The 16,217-nt window shown below is 56.7% G+C and overlaps 1 protein-coding gene across 1 annotated transcript in view; it reads left to right on the forward strand.

Annotated features, from left to right (window-relative positions):
* The window catches only part of BOP1 (BOP1 ribosomal biogenesis factor), a 98,880-nt gene that overhangs the window by 21,183 nt on the left and 61,480 nt on the right, over positions 1-16,217 (forward strand). The window contains exon 3 of the mRNA XM_050939346.1: positions 5,537-5,662. Coding sequence (XP_050795303.1) covers positions 5,537-5,662 — 126 coding nt within the window. The remainder of the gene's footprint in view (positions 1-5,536; positions 5,663-16,217) is intronic.

Genomic DNA, 16,217 nt, shown 5'->3' on the forward strand with positions numbered 1-16,217 from the left:
TCTCGGTACAGGAACCCCTTCTCCCACAGGAACCTCTCCTTGCAACCTCTCCTCATGGTCTGTACCGCACTAAGGTCAGCCCGGTCCCTGTGCTTCCGCAAGGAGGGATCTTTCTGCAACTCGGCCTGGAACTCAGCAGCTGGGACAGGAATGGGGACCGGCTCTCTCTTGCTGGCTGGGTCTGAGGCCGCAGCCTCTCTGCACCGTGCCCCTGGGCGTTCCCCGCTCCCTGAGTTAGGGTCCTGCACCTCAGGTCGAGTACCTTCCCCGTTTTCGGGGTGCAGTGCCATTTGCCGACTCTGACTACGAGTCACGACCAGGGCACTCTGGGTGTTACTAGGCCAGTCCTCAAGGTCCCCTCCCATTAACACGTCAGTGGGCAAATATTGGTGTACCCCCACATCTTTGGGGCCCTCCTTGGCCCCCCATTTCAGGTGTACCCTTGCCACGGGTACCTTGAATGGGGTCCCGCCCACGCCCATCAGGGTCAGGTAGGTGTCGGGCACCATCCGATCTGAGGCCACCACCTCGGGCCGGGCCAGCGTCACCTCTGCGCCCGTGTCCCAGTACCCAGTGACCTTCCTCCCATCCACTTCCAGGGAAACAATGCACTCTTTCCGGAGGGGCAGCCCCGCGCCCACCCGGTAAACCAAAAACCCGGAACCGGGAGCATCCATAGGTGGTATGTTGCCAACCCCCCTTTCCTGGGAATGTAGCCCCTCCTCCGATTGGGTTTTTACCCAGTCCACCCTCTGCGGGTTGGGTCTGCTTGGTCTGTCCCTGAGCTTGGGGCACTGGGCCCGTATGTGACCTCGTTGGCCACAGCGATAGCGGCCCATATCTCGTGGGTCCCCTTGAGTGGGTCGGAGGGACCTGCCGCTGGATGTTCCCCTTTTGGGGGGGTTCTCCATAGGCCCCCTTTGGGAGGTCCCATGTTGACTCTCTCTCTGCGTTGAGGCAGGCCTGCTCCTTCGAGACTCCTCCCTGCCATCCCCTGCCCGACTGTCCACAAATTGGTCGGCCAGCTGGCCTGCATGCTGCGGATTCTCCGGCTTCTGGTCCATCAACCACAGCCTCAGGTCGGACGGGCACTGCTCGTACAGGTGCTCCAGTATGAATAGGTCAAGCAGGTCCTCTTTAGTTTGGGCCCCAGCTGTCCACTTGCGGGCATACCCCTGCGCCCGGTTGACCAGTTGTAGGTATGTGACCTCACGGGTTTTACGCTGGCTCCGGAACTTTTTCCGGTACATCTCAGGAGTCAGCCCAAACTCGCGGAGCAGGGCCTGTTTGAACAGTTCGTAGTCCCCTGCCTCCGCCCCTTTCAGTCGGCTGTACACCTCCACGGCTGTGGAGTCCAGTAAGGGGGTGAGAACTGCGATCCTGTCTGCAGGGTCAACCCTGTGCAGCTCGCAGGCATTCTCAAAGGCCGTCAGGAAGGTATCTATGTCCTCCCCCTCCTTACGCCGGGGCAGCAAGTGCTTATCAAAGCTCTTTGTAGGCTTGGGTCCCCCCTCACTCACTGCAGCCGGAGCCTCACTGCTCCTCAGCCGGGCCAGGTCCAGCTCATGTTTACGCTGTTTCTCCTTCTCCTCCCACTCACGCTGGCGCTGGTTCTCCTCATGTTTACGCTGGTTCTCCTCATGTTCACGCTGTTTCGCCTTCTCCTCCAGCTCTCGCCTCTTTAACTCGAGCTCCTCCCGTCTCAGCTCCCTTTCATATTCCAGCCGCATCCGCTCCACGGATGCCGAGCGTCGCCGGGAGGATCCCCTGCTGGGGGGTGGGCTTCGCCGGGCGGATCCCCTGCTGGCCGGGGGTGTCACGGTGCCCTCGGTATACACTGGGCTCCTCCCCGCCCTTCCCCTAGGCCTAGGAAGGGGGGGTCTCGGGAAGCCCTCGTCTGCTGGCTGACCACTCCCAGCGGGGACAGACACTGGTGCCTGCGCTGCATCTGCCCGGGTGCTTCCCTCAGAGACAGGGCTCCGTTCATTCATGCGGTCTCCCTGCTCCAGCTGGGCAATCAGCTGGTCCTTGGTGCGTCTCCCTGGGTGCAGCCCCCTCTGCTTGCACAGCTCCACCAGGTCACACTTGCGCCGCTTGGCATACATCTTCCTGCTGGCCACTCACAGGCCGGGGTGCTCGCTGCTCCCCACGGTTTCCAGGGGGACCCCTAGTGCACCAGCCCTTCTTGAGGTCACCACCTCTCTGCCAGGGTCGAGCTGCAGACTCCTCCGCCCCTGGGACCGCTCGCTGCAATCCCCCGGGGGACCCTGTTACTGCAAAGTCCTTCTCACTGGGCACACACTCCCAGGGGTTAACCACCCCTTCGTTTTACTGCTCCCCAGTCACTTACTGCAGGAAGCGCCGTCCACGGGGTGCAGTATATCCCGCCGCTGCCACCAGTTGTCACGGAGTGTGGGGGAGTCCGGCCCTGCACCCCTCTTCCTGGGACCCACAGTGACTCTCAGCCAGCCAGTAAAACAGAAGGTTTATTGGACAACAGGAACACAGGTTACAGCAGAGCTTGCAGGCACAGTCAGGACCCCTCCACCGAGTCCTTCTGGGCTTTCAGGGTGCTTGGATCCTAGCTAGGATACCCTGAATTCCGCCCACACAGCCCCAAGCCCAAACTCAAACTGCTTCCCTCCTGCCACTCCCTTCCTTTGTCCCCTTCCCGGGCAAAGGTGTTGACCTTTCCCCTCCCTTACCTAGCTCAGGTTACAGGCTCTGGCCTCGTCCATCTCCTAAAGTCCTCCCCTGCTCTCCCACTCCCCACACAGACAGTCCTTACTGCATCACAGATGGGCCGGCGCGGAGAGCGGAGGACGGTGTGCCACTGGCCGTCAGAGGCAGCCTGCGGCGCCAGTGACCCAGTTTGGCGGTGTAAGCTCTTTCTCCAAAGCTCACCGTGGTGGGGAGGGGAGAGGGGAAGTGAGTGGAGGGGAGATGGAAACTCCGGTCCAAAGCCATCTGAGCGCCAAAAGCCTGGAGAAAAACTTATCTCCAATCTCCTTCTTAAAAAAATGTAATAAAGCCTTTTGTTTTTGCAGTAATCTCATCCCTTTGCTGGCCCTGTATTTTCCAGGCTCTCTCCCACCCAGCTCCCTGTGGCGCAGCGGGAGCGGCGTTGGTGTTGCGTATAGCCGAAGGTGATCGCACGCTGTGTGGATTTTACTGCTCCCCCGAGGAGGGTTTTCTGGGGCTGGTTTTCTGATTATTTCATTGAATCCTCTGGTAAACCCGATCCAGCCTGGGTCCCCCGAGAGGAGGAGGGGGGTGGGATCTCTTTTCCAGGGCCGGGTCTGCAGGTCAGCGAGTGGGCGCAGTCTGCAACGTGGTGCTGTCTGGTTACCCGTGTTGGAGGGGGCTGAGCCCTGCCCTGGCTGCGCAGGATGGTTAACGCAGGCTGAGAGCCCCTCCTGGCATGCCAGGGGGCACATCCCAGCATGCAGTGTGCTGACTCAACATGCAGGGTGTGCTGGCCCTGGGGGCCTTGCCAGGTTGCACTGTGCTATGCTGGAACCTGCCTTCGGCGCCATTTTAGGCAGATCTGGTCTGATCCCATCACTTCTGACAAGCGGTCAGTGGGACCCGCGGCTGGCCACGCTGTGGGCACCCCAAGTACTCTGGAGGTACAGGTGCGCGTCGCTCTGGAACACTGCCCGGGGCGCCCCGAGCTGCTTAGAGGAGCATGGGTAGCAGAGGGCTGTGAGTGCAGCCTTGTGCCTGGTCCATTCTTTGCTAGAACCGCCTTGGGCACAAAGAAAAACTTGTGGTTCCAAAATGGCAGCACCCTTGTGTATCATCAGCGAAACTACGCCCTGCAGGGAAGCTTTGGGGGCTGGCTGCACCAGAGGGCGTCAGACCAAGCAAAGGCCTATCTGCTGCTCAGCCCATGTCTCAGATACATTGTCAATCAGCTTTAGACACCCCAATTCACCCTAAGCTTGAGACTTCCCCCATCACTCTGGACCTTACTAAAGTCAAGATATACCACGTCTACCACTTCCCCCCATCCACAAGACTGGTTACCCTGTCACAGAAAGCTGTTAGGTTGGTTTGACACGATTTCTTCTTGACAAATCCATGCCGACTGTTACTTATCACCTTATTATCCTCTAGGTCAGGGGTCGGCAACCTTTCAGAAGTGCTGTGCCCAGTCTCCATTTATTCATTCCAATTTAAGGTTTCGTGTGCCAGTCATACATGTTAATGTTTTTAGAAGGGCTCTTTCTATAAGTCTATAATATATAACTAAACTATTGTTGTATGTAAAGTAAATAAAGTTTTTAAAATGTTTAAGAAGCTTCATTTAAAATTAAATTAAAATGCAGAGCCCCCCGGACCAGTGGCCATGACCCAGGCAGTGTGAGCGCCACTGAAAATCAGCTCATGTGACGCCTTCGGCACCCGTGCCATAGGTTGCCTACCCCTGCTCTAGGTGTCTGCAAATTCATGGCTTAATTATGTGGTCCAGTATCTTTCCAGGCACAGAAGTTAAGCTAACTGGCCCCTGGATTGTCCTTATTCCCACTTTTATAGATGTGCTCTGTATTTGTCCTCTTCCCATCCCCTGGAATCTCTCCCGTCTTCCAGGACTTGTGGAAGATAATCGTTATTGGCTCAGATATCTGCTCAGTCAGTTCCTTGAGTGCTCTCGGATGCGTTTTCATCAGGTTTAGGTTGGACATGAAAAAAAATCTTCCTATCAGGGTGGTTAAGCACTGGAATAAATTCCCGCAGGGGCTGATGTGGCCTGTGCACTCTGACCAGCCAGACATTTATCTCCCAAGCTGCCAGCCCTCTCCAGGGCCTGAGGAACCTGCACACGTTTTTCTTCCTTGGCTAAGCACGTCTCCGCCGTTGCTGGGGCAGGGCCAGGGTAACCGCAGCACACCTTCCTCATCCCCATGGCTTGTCTGGCTCCACAGCTCTGAGATAGCCTTGCCTGGGCGTGGAATGAGCGAGTGTCCTCCCAGAGGGTTATGTCATGGGCTGGGTGGGGCAGGTACCTGTGGTCTGACCCGTGGCTGGGGGATTTAGCAGAATGTGGCAGCCAGCAGAAGCTGCAGGGGGTAGGGAAAGTCAACCTAGCAAGAGTGCGTTCTCTGTGTACGGGGAAGGCAGCACAGGTGCCTAGAAGATTGCCCCGATGGCTGGCCTCCAGGAGGGTCGGGCTAATAACTCACTCTCTTCACAGCCCTGGGGGGGGGGCGTAAGGGGGGGGTCTGTTCCTCTTTTAAATTCACCTAGTCTGATAAACTAACTCCTTCTTTGGGTAATATGGTGACCCTGGTCTCCCCAGGATCTTTAGGATAAGGGCTTGGGTGGTGGGGAACCAACAAGGACCTTGTGGGGGGAAAGACTCGGGAGTCCAGTAGGTCCTGGCTTCTGTGATGCTCTGCAGCAGACGGACACTCTGGGGATTCATTGAAATTCCCAAATGGGGGCGGTTCCTGAGTCAAACAAGGGTCACGTCACACACAGTCAATGCAATGGGGTCACACTGAACCAAGTCTGTCGTCTCGTTGTCTTGCAGGCCGGGGTGGCTTCCCAGAAGAAGGAACAAGGTCAGTGCCAGAGCTTGGAGGCAGAGTCAATGCCCAGCGCCCAGCAGGATCTGCCGCGGAGGGATGAATACGAGGAGGACAGCTCAGACGAGGAGGTAGGACCCAGGTTGAAGTGGCATAAGCTCTGCTGTGGTTGGGACATGATGGGCTGGCTCAGCAGGGCATGGCGTGCTGAACTGGACATTGCAAAGTGCTGTTCAGGGTGAGTGGTAAGGCTGTGGAGTTGGTCCCTGCTTGCAATGCGTTCCATAGGGCCTGCTTGTCTCCCAAGACCGGGGCAAGGCGAAGAGACCTCTTCTGCTGAGACTAGGAAGTCAAGGGAGAGGCCAGAGGCCGGGAATTAGTTCTAGACAGCAGGAAGGAATGGGGAGGGGGCTGATACTACCTGGGAAGCAGTGGATGGGTTTTTGTTTGGTTGTTTTTTTTCACATATACCTTGAGTAATTCATTGTGGTGTTCCACCGCTTGGAAAACTTTGCGTCAGGCCTGTGATGTCCGATCTATCCAGAGCGTTTTCAGGGCAGGAGGGAAATCCTCAGCAGTGTCCCAAAGGGAGCGGGAGCTAGGGGCTGTGTTGGAGAAAGGAGTGCTGTAGTCACCCTCCATGGTGTGTCGGGAGACGGGACGGGAGATCTGGCGTGTGGAAAGCTGGTGCTCAGGAAGGCCAGAAGAAAGGAAATTGAGACTAAGTGCTTGGTCAAAAGAGGCAGCATAATGGGACGAGATCAACAGGGAGGCCTTCTTGGCTCGCCTTTGGGGTGAAGGGGAGAATTTCCCCATGCTGGCTACTCTGTGGGCTGGGGGGGCAGCGTACATACCATTTCACCATTTCCGTTGTGTGTCTGTGAAATTGTTACCCAAGATGCTGTGAAATTCCACTCCACAAGACACCTGCACTGAGTAAGCCAGGCCAGCGAAAGCGCCTTGTGCACTTAACTGGGGTGAAAGCAGTGAATGACGAGGGAAGATGCTGCTGTCTGGAGGGCAGGCCTCATGCAGTGCTGGCCAACGAATGTCGAGTGCCATTGAGAATTGCACTGGAAAGCCAGTGTGCATTGGACAGGTTGGCAGGGAGCCTGGCTATCGCTGCCAGACTGACTTCGGACCCTGGTCAGATAATGGAATGAAGGTTGAGAGCCGGGGGTCACATCTATCCATCCTACGCTGTCGCCCCAGCTCCAATGGACACACTAGGAGTGGAAAAGGGACAGAGAATGGCAGGGAACAGCTTCTGTGTCCAGAGAGATTCAAAAACCTGGAACTGTTCAGCTTGGGAAAGAGACGACTAAGGGGGGATATTACAGAGGGCTATAAAATCATGACTGATGTGGAGAAAATGCATAGGGGAGTGTGACTTACTCCTTATAACACAGGAACCAGGGGTCATCCAATGAAATTAATAGGCAACAGGTTTAAAACAAATGGAAGTATTTCTTCACGCAACACACAGTCAACCTGGGGAACTTGTGAAGGCCAAAACTATAACAAGGTTCAAAAAAGACCTAGATAAGTTCATGGAGGATAGGTCCATCAATGGCTATTGGTCAGGATGGGCAGAGACGGTGTCCCTAGCCTCTGTTTGCCAGAAGCTGGGAATGGGCGACGGGATGGATCACTTGATGATTCCCTGTTCTGTTCATTCCCTCTGGGGCACCTGGTATTGGCCAGTCAGCAGACAGGACACTGGGCTAGGTGGACCTTTGGTCTGACCCAGTGTGGCCATTCTTCTGTGCTAGAGGATAATGGAACCATCAGCAGCAAGCAGCTTTACGGGGGGTTGGTGAAACATTTCTCTTGCTGGTCAAACTCGATGCTGTTTTTAATTGCCCAGTCGGCGACCAAAGGGAATGGAGTAAATGGGATACATGGGTTCCAGTAAAGCCTCTAGTCCAGTGCCCGGACAGAGCAGATTCAGAGGCCCAGAGAGGCAAGAAACCTGGGCAGGAGAGAGCTGAGGGCCCACCCTAGGCTCGTAGGGCAATAGGCACTGGAGTACTTTGTCTCTCAGGTTAGGCCGGGAGAGGAGGCTGCTGTATTTTTCTCGAGGTTGAGAAGCTGGAATTGTAATGGGGCTCGTCGCTCTCAGTCCTGGGATCGTTAGTTTGCTGTCCCCAGAGACTGCTTACCCGTCTTCAGCCTGCCCTGTTTTGGGGCAGCAGTTCGCGCTGAGTCTGTGAAACCAAGGGCGAGAGCGAGCTTGGCCCAGAGTGTGCGGCGAGGAGATGGTGCCGTGCGGCTGACGCTTCCAAGGGCTGGCGGGGTGGCTGGAGCTACAGGCTGCTGTTCAGAGAGCTGGGATGGAATCACCTGAGCTGGGGCTGCGGGGCTGACACCCCAGCTCTCACGTAGCACACAGCAATTGCAAGAGGTCAGGACCTTCCTGTCATGTCCCCTTTGAGAGGAGTGGGGTCGGGAGCCTGCTTGCCTGTCTGGTCCGGCGAAGGCCCTAGAGGTTTGATGTTTAGGGGCTTGAGGCCCTCCTGGGCTGGGGCTGGAGCTGTGGAGTGCCTGCCCCCAGATCTGGAATAGAGATTTAGAGAGACGTGAAATATACGACTATAGAAAACGTACACTTGTGTAATGGCTCCAGCATAACCCAGGGACAAAACCCTTTCATGCAGGAATTCAAGGTCTCTCTCCCCAGCTGGTCCTATTTCGGGGCCCCAGTGGGGGAAGTGCTGATTCAGAACCTGCTGACATCAGACAACTTTCCGTGGTTTTGTCCCTGCCCCCAGCACCCGTTCTGTGATTGTATTTATCTCTCTTCCAGAAGAGCCCTGATGCTTCTGCTTGCTGTGGCTGGGATGCGCTTTGTGTTCGCCTCTGCTGGGAGCCTTGCTTGCCTGGAGCTGGCTGAGGGGCCGGGGCCCAGCCCCCCTCCCCCATAAGAGAGAGAGGAGCCCACTCCCCTCGGGGCCAGCCAGGTTTCCCCCAACAGGGCGCCAGTTTCTCACTAAGCCTAGCCTCAGCCTGAAGCCCCAGGTGTGGCCTCCCCCTCCGGGGTTAATGAGAAGCTCATTTGAAGTCTGTGTAGAGACGCTAATGGTCCCTCCCCAGACTTGATGGGTTATGGCGCTAGGTGCTGTGGGGAGCAGCCCAGTTCCACCAGCAGGTACTGGGCTCTCACCCCACAACCTGAGCTTCCTTTTGGCCAGCCACTGTGGAAGCTACAGAGCCAGTTGGATCGTTGAAGGAGTTGCCTGGCTACTGTCTCTCACGTCCCCCATGGTGCAGCTGAGGTCTGGTGGGCTGGGCTGTGCGCGTGGAGGGGACAGGGGGGCCTTTCTGCAGAACTGCACGGCAGGTTGGGGCTCAGTGAGATCTCGGCTCTTGCTGCCTCTTCCCACCTGCACTGGGCTTGCCGAGGGCTCTGCCCCGACCAGGCTGCCTCCCCCATTTCTGTAGGGAGAGCAAGTGGCCATGTTTGCTGTGAGATCCTGGACTTAAAAACCTTCTAGATTTGTGATTGTCTCTGGGGGAGGGTTCAAACCCTCCTTCCCTGCAAGGGCATTGAGTCCAGCTGAGTGTTCCTCAGCACAACTGCGCAGCAGTTAGTCAAGTGAACCAGCCCAGGCTGTGTAAGGGCCCAGGCTGTAGGTGATGGTGCCTAGTGATCACAGCTGCGCTGAGGCCTTCCCAAGGGCTGTCGTCACTAAGCAGGAGCTGGAGGAATCGCAATAGCCAGGTCCCATAGGCAAGAGTCAGGTACAGAGTCAGGCCAGTGTCAGAAGCCAGAGCTTGGAGCCGGGTACCGGGCGGGAGGCCCGAAGATCAAGCAAAGCAGAGGGCCAAAATCTGTGTGGTTACCTGGGCGAGATCCAGGTGTGACCTCGAAGGATAAATAGGGTGCTTGGCCAATCAGAGGGCTGTAGGGTACTGTCAGTCTGGGTCCCTTGGTGATCTCCATGGTGCTGTCTGGCTGTACTGCCACATGGTCTCGTGGTGGCGCTGTGGGAACATCAGCAGACCCAGGTTCTAGTCCCCGGATCCTTACAAGGGGTACCAAGGATGTTGGAGTGGGGCTCACCCAGGGTGGCTGCTGCCGGCAGAGGATTTTGGCCCTCAGACCTGCTGGTTCCTGTCAAACCAGGGACATCCAAGCTTTGCTAAGAGACAGGAGCAGGGTGCAACCACCTTCACCTTCCATAGGCGAGGGCAGCCTGCGGAGCTAACAGGGCTGAGAGCCAGTCCTCCCCCCTCCATCGGAGCGTTGCAATGGCCTGGCTGGGTCAGACCCCGGGCCGTCTAACCCAGTCTCCTGTCACGGGCCCTGGCTGGCACCAGGTGCTTCAGAGGAAGGGGTAAGAAACTCAACACTCAGCAGGGTCATCTGCCCCACAGTTCAGGTGTCTGATACATTGTCTTAAACCCTTAATATCCCTTCCAAAACGTTACCCTAATTAACCAGAGTGTGGCATGGTCCTGCTCCTGAGAGAAAGGTCCAGCCCCTGTGGTGGGGGGGTCCTGAGTGTGCAGCCTGCAGGGCATGCTGGGTAACGTCCTCTCCTGGGCCGTATCTGATAAACAGGACTATGACTGCAGAGACGCCAGGCTGCCCTCGGCTCGTGCCGAGTGGGCTGCCCCCTGGGAGCACCTTTGTTGGGTTTTGGTGCCTAGCCAGTGACCTGCTGAGGGGTGTTCTGTGCATAGCACAGAGCTGGTCCCTTGTCACCTGTACCAGCCCCTGGTGCCTCCAGTGGTGAGGTGACACTTGGGAAGCGGGGCCCTGCGTGGTGACGCCGCCTGGACGTGGGCTGTGCCTCAGGGAGCCGTTGGGCTGGCTGGCTCTGTGCTGCTCGCGCTGGCTCTGGGGGTGCCTGGGTTTTGCAGCTCTTTAATAAAGAATCAGAGCACCGACCCACTGTGCCCCCGTGCTTAGCACAGACTAAATTTCCTCTCCCTGAGCTCCCGCTCGCTTGGCAGGCGTCAGCGCCTGGGCTGGCCAGGCGCCCAAATCACACTCCACCGTGTGCTCTGAGAAGAGACACAACAAAATAATTGGTTTCCTGGCCAGGCGCACTCGGCCACGGGAGCTCAGCATCGCACGCGGGGCCCTCTCCCTTCGCACCCGCTCTTGGCTGTCAGTGCTCGGGTCCCACGCGGAGAAGAACATGAAAGCGCAGGATGTGTCAGCATTTCCCTGGGTGGGTTGGTGATTAAGGCAGCTCCCTGTGCGGAGGCCGTTCCCCACCCCCAGGCCCCGCAGCCACTTCAACACTTGTCGTCCCGTCCAAGTGTGTCTTCCTCTCCGCCGGGCCGAGATGAATGGCTGCAGGGGCTGTCAGGCCTCGCTGGGAGGAAGCAGTTTGGGGCTTTTGTTTGGTTCTGTTTCCTCCCGCAATGACTATTCCATCTGTCAGTGGATAATGAATGAAGGCGCGTTGAGTGCTCCTCAGTGAGCCGCCGGCCGTTCCAAGCTCACTTCCCTCCTCCGCAGCGCAGCTGACCCGGGCTGAGGGGGTGCCGTGGTTGGCTGGGCTGAGGGAGCTCTTCTTTCAGTAGCTGATTAGCCAAGAGAGGGGGGAAAAAACCCTTCAGAATGTGCTGCTGGCAGACAGCTTCTTAAACTCATCACTGCGGGTGTGTGTGTGTGCGTGCTTCCTGACCGGCTAGCTGCAGCAGCTGCCTGGGGCTTCCCACTTCCAGACTGTATTAAACACTTAGCACAGCTCATTGGAGGGCTGCTGGCGCTTAGCCCCACACAATGGCCACAGAGGGGTGTGGGGAAGGCAGCCGAGAGGCCATAATTAGCAGAACGCAGAGCCTGAAGGCCAGGGAGTGCTTGCCTATACCAGGACTGGGGCGTCAGGGCCTGCCTCCCCCACATGCCGACCCACGGGCTGCGTGGCATGGGCGTTCAGTCCTTGTCACCGCCATGGTGACCGTCTCGTTCAGCCGTGGCGCCATCTCCCTGGCTGGGAGCGTTCCGGAGCCAAGTGCATGGTCTGCCCCTGTGGGGTATGCATCCCCTCTCACGGTCCGATTCAGCACGGCAGTTCGTCCTCTCCTCTGTCTTTGGTTGTGAGGCCTGAGCTCAGTCCCCCTGCTGAGGGCGCTGGGGGTGGGTCCATGGTCTCTCTGGAGGTTGCTGGTTCCCACTTTGCCTTTGCAGGAAGCGCTGCACCCAACTGGCTTGTTGGGGACGGCAGAGTCAGCCATACGGTGAACCTCTCCATGTGCTGCTGAGCATTCAGCCGCCTCCTCTCCCGGGGTCTTGGCTTGAGGTGCTGTATCGCTTTCTTGGGGGGGAGAAAAGCCTGGGCTTGTGCAAAGGACCCCCCCGATGACTCCTCCCAGCCCAGCTGCTACGCTTTCCAGCCTTATGCACACCCTGGCTTGTCCCCGCCGGATGGAGAGCGAGGGATCTGAGCTCTGTCCCTTATCTCGTTGCTCCCTATTAAGGGGTTGGGGGTGGGGGTCTGGCACCGAGGTGTTCCCCAGGGCAGCAGGTCTTGGACTGGATTCTGGCCCTTGGGAGGATGATAAAGTGCCTGGTGCTCGCCTGAGTGGGGCAGTCTCAGCAGCAGCAAGTGTCTGAGGAAGGCTTGACCTCCAACTCCTGCAGCCAGAGTGGAAAGTTTCTCTCTGTGCCATGCCTGTGTTTCAGGGGCGGGGGCAATCGGGGTGTTGGAGCTGCAGGGATTTGATAGCCTGGAGTCAGACTTGTTCTGCACGCTGCCGCCCCGGGATAGGTCAGTGCCGCAAAAATACCTCCTCCTGCACTCCATGCCAGCTGGGTTCTGGCTGGGCCAGGCTGGCATTTCCAAGTGGAAACTCAGGCTGGCTCTGTGCCACCTGTTGGCACTGGGAGAAAGTGCAGTAACCCTTCTGCTTCAGGCTTGCTCCGCAGAGAGCTGCCCGGAGCAGAGCATGAGGCTGCTGTGTGGCGCAGGGAAAAGAAACCAATTAACTGGTGCTGATACAATCATAAAAAAGAGGAACTCGATGACTCTATTTTCTGGCTGCCCCAGACTTGATATTTAAAGTGTTCGCACAGGAAAGAGTTTCTTACTCTGGAAGGAATTACATCAGTGAAATACATTGAAACAATCAGGTCTCTGACCCAAAAAGAGAGAGAGAGAGAAAAACCCACAACAACTTCAGCTGAGGAGCGGAAACTTTTTTCCATTTATTTCCCCCTCTGTGTGCTAGGTCTGCGTGCTCTGCTCGGGCTCAGTTTTCAGCTCGTCCCTTTTGAAGCAAATAGACGCCTCCCAAACAAACCTGCTGAGATCCCTTCTTGCTGCTGGAAACTCGCTGGCATCATGCCTGCTGAAAGGAGAAGGCGCAGGGTTTTTATTGAAGAACTAGCCCCATGTTCTCCTCCCCAGTCCTGCAGGTTGCCCAGGCTTTATCCAGCCAGAGCTCTTGTTGGCCAGCGGTCCAAAGGCTGCACCCGTGCTGGATAAAGCGTTGCTGATTGCCGAGGCCCTGGGGCCTGCAGCTCTGTGAATGGAGACGGCGCTGTGACGATGTGGTTCTGGCGGGACCCAACTGAGAGTGCCAATTCAGGACCAATTGCTCAAACAGGGCAGTCACAGCCCAAGGCTGGGGTTTTTCCACCTCTAAGGCAAACCAAACCAGCCAGACAAAAAGGACTTTGGTTTTACCCCACTGGCTACCCACAAGTGTCACAAGCAATTTCCTTAGACACTCCAGTCTCCCAGTGTCACCACCAGTCCCACTCGTCCTGGGGATGAATGGTTATGAAAACCAACACCCCAATGAAAGAAAACGGTTCTCTCGATTCCAAAGAATCAAACCCCAGACCCAGGTCAATATACACATCAGATCTTACTCACAAATCATGCTGTTGCCAATCCTTTAGAATCTAAAATCTAAAGGTTTATTCATAAAGGGGAAAAGGTAGAGGTGAGAGCTAGAATTGGTTAAATGGAATCAATTACATACAGTAATGGCCAAATTCTTAGTTCAGGCTTGTAGCAGTGATGGAGTAAACTGCAGGTTTAAATCAAGTCTCTGGAGAACATCCCCCACTGGGATGGGTCATTCAGTCCTTCGTTCAGAGCTTCAGTTTGTAGCAAAGTCCCTCCAGAGGTAAGAAGCAGAATGGAAGACAAGATGGAGATGAGGCATCAGCCTTATATAGGCTCTTCCAGGTGTAAGAACACTTCTTTGTTCTTACTGTGGACAGTTACAGCAAAATGGAGTTTGCAGTCACATGGGCCAGTTCCTGCACTTTGGTGAGTTACAAGGCGTATCTGCCTCCTCTCAATGGGTCAGTTGTGTAGCTGATGGTCCTTAATGGGCCATCAAGCCGGCTAGGCAGAGCTAACACCAACTCTTCTGGGGTGTCACCCAGAAGCACAGCACAAGTTTGAAATACAGTCAGGATAGAGCCAATACTCATGACTTCAACTACAAAATGATACAGACATACAGACAGCATAATCATAACCAGCAACCCATAACCTGGTGTTAGACACCTTATATGACCCCCTTTACATAAGATTTGATGCCACTACAGGACCTTGGTTGCAACCATGTTCTATATGGTCCCAGTTTATATCAATAACGAAATGTGGGTGGCTCTCCCACGACACCTAACGTCTGGTCTGTATTCCCCTTTAGCAGCCCAGTGAGGCCAAGGTATTGCATGTCGTTCCCGGGTTGCAGTGCACCCAAAGGGCGCTTCAGAGCAGTGTAACCATTGCACGGCTTTAGGCCTGGCACAGGATCTGAGAACAGTCTGAACGTTCCCCCAGCCCCCGGGCAGGGCAGGGATCACTCATAGTCCCTGTGGCCGACACAGCTCCCCCTGCAATGGCTCCGGTACCCGCCACGGTACAGGTGAAGGTGCATGCCAGCCTCTTCACCAGCTTTCCAGGACACAAGGGGCCTCAGGGAAGTGTGGAGCACTCCCCCTGCTTGGAGTGCCTGGAGCGGCTTCCCTAACATCATGGGCAGAGCGCTGGCCTGGGAAGCCAGAGATCCAGCCCGTGACCTTCCCTTCTAAAGGAATGCTGGGTCTCTGCTCCGAGCCTGCCCTAGCCTCCAGGCAGCCACCGCTAGCCTCGACGTGGCCCCTCCAGAGGGGCTCAGAAAGTCATGGGAGCCCCCTGCTGTAGGTGGTGGCCTGAAGGGACCTTCCCCAGGCTCAGGGGCTGTTCTGAGCACAGAGGCTGGCTTAGCAGATCGGGGGCACTGCACTGTGTTCGGGATGAACCTGCGAGGAGGGGCCTCTCCCCGTGAATTGCTGGCCCTGGTTCCAGCATCCTATCTCATTAGCCTGGGTTCCGTTTCAGGGGGGAGAGGAAGAGCTGGGGGAGGCAGGAGGCTGCTTTGGTCAGATGTGGGACCCGAAGTGGCTCTGTAAAGCCAGCTGCAGGGCTGATAACCCAGCCCTGCGATGTCTGCACCAAGCTGTAGCTCAGGCGAGGTGTTGGCTGGCCGTTGAATCCAAGGCTCTTGGTGGCTGCTCTTGGGAAAGCCACGGGAGATCCGCTGGGAAAGCTGGACAGGGACGTTTTCTACCCTGGCAGCTGATCTCAGGCTGGTGCACGGACGCCCTCGCTCTGGTGGGGAGGGAGGAGACTTGATGCTGCAGGGAAGGAACTGATGCGCTGCGATCTGACCCGTAGCCCCAGCTCTGAGTGCAGCCAGGGGCTGCCTGGGAGAAGTCCGGTGTGTGCCATGACTGTGCTCGGCCCCTGGGCGGACTGGGTGTGTGCATTGAAGGCTCCCAGCGCAGTGGTGTTTCAGGGCTGGCTTGCTCAGCTCCCTGTGGAGCCTGCAGTTGTGCCCATCTCTGGATGTGGTCAGCTGGGTGTCTCCCAAAGCGGAGCTAGGACAGCCGTCTCCTCTTCCTGGCCAGCTCCAGCCAGGCAGGGCTGCGGGGGAAAGGGGAGCAAGTCAGGCGCCACTTCCTCTGCGTCTCTTTGCTTACTAGAATAAAGGTTGGTGTGGCCGGGGGCTTGGAGAGCTCGGGCCCTGCGGGTGAAGGAGGGGTGTGAAATAGACTCCTTGGGCCCAGCTGAGACAGGGAGCTCCTCTTCAACAGGCTCTTTAGCAGGGAGAGTGAAAAGCTTGAGCACCAGCTAAACATTTATAAACCGTGGCAGTGAGAGGAATACAGAGAGGAGCTGGTGACAGAGCTGGGAGCTAGGGAAGCACTGACAGTTACCTGAGAAGTGACTAGGGGTGGGGGAGGGCTTGACCCCATCCATTTCAGTGGGGCCAGGATTTCACCTGGGAAGTCTGGGGAGGGGGGAGGAGAAAAGGGAAACGGGTACTGACGTCATCCTGGCTCTTGCTAGCTGGTGAGCAAAGTTCTCTCCCTGCTGCGTGCGGAAGGAACAACCGTGGGATGCTCAGACTACCCAGAAGGTGACGCTCCTGTAGGTAGTAAGCAGCAGTGGGAGGCTTGTTGGAAATAAGCACTGTCCCATCTGGAATACAGAGTTGTGCCAGTCTGTGCTGGGCACTGCACAGCCCTAATGGATGGATGGCTGGTTTGGGGCTAAAAATCCACTTAGTGAAGCAGTGTGATTGATTTCCAAATCCCCATCGGTTCTCGGGGAAGGAAATACAGATGCCCTGCATGGGCCAGACCTGAGCTCTGGCAGCCAGAGGAGTGAAAGCATGTTCCAGCGCTAAGAACTGATCACCAAGCAGAGTGGGACTGGGGCG

This window comes from Gopherus flavomarginatus, chromosome 2 (assembly GCF_025201925.1).
Source record: "Gopherus flavomarginatus isolate rGopFla2 chromosome 2, rGopFla2.mat.asm, whole genome shotgun sequence".
Taxonomy (NCBI): Eukaryota; Metazoa; Chordata; order Testudines; family Testudinidae; genus Gopherus; species Gopherus flavomarginatus.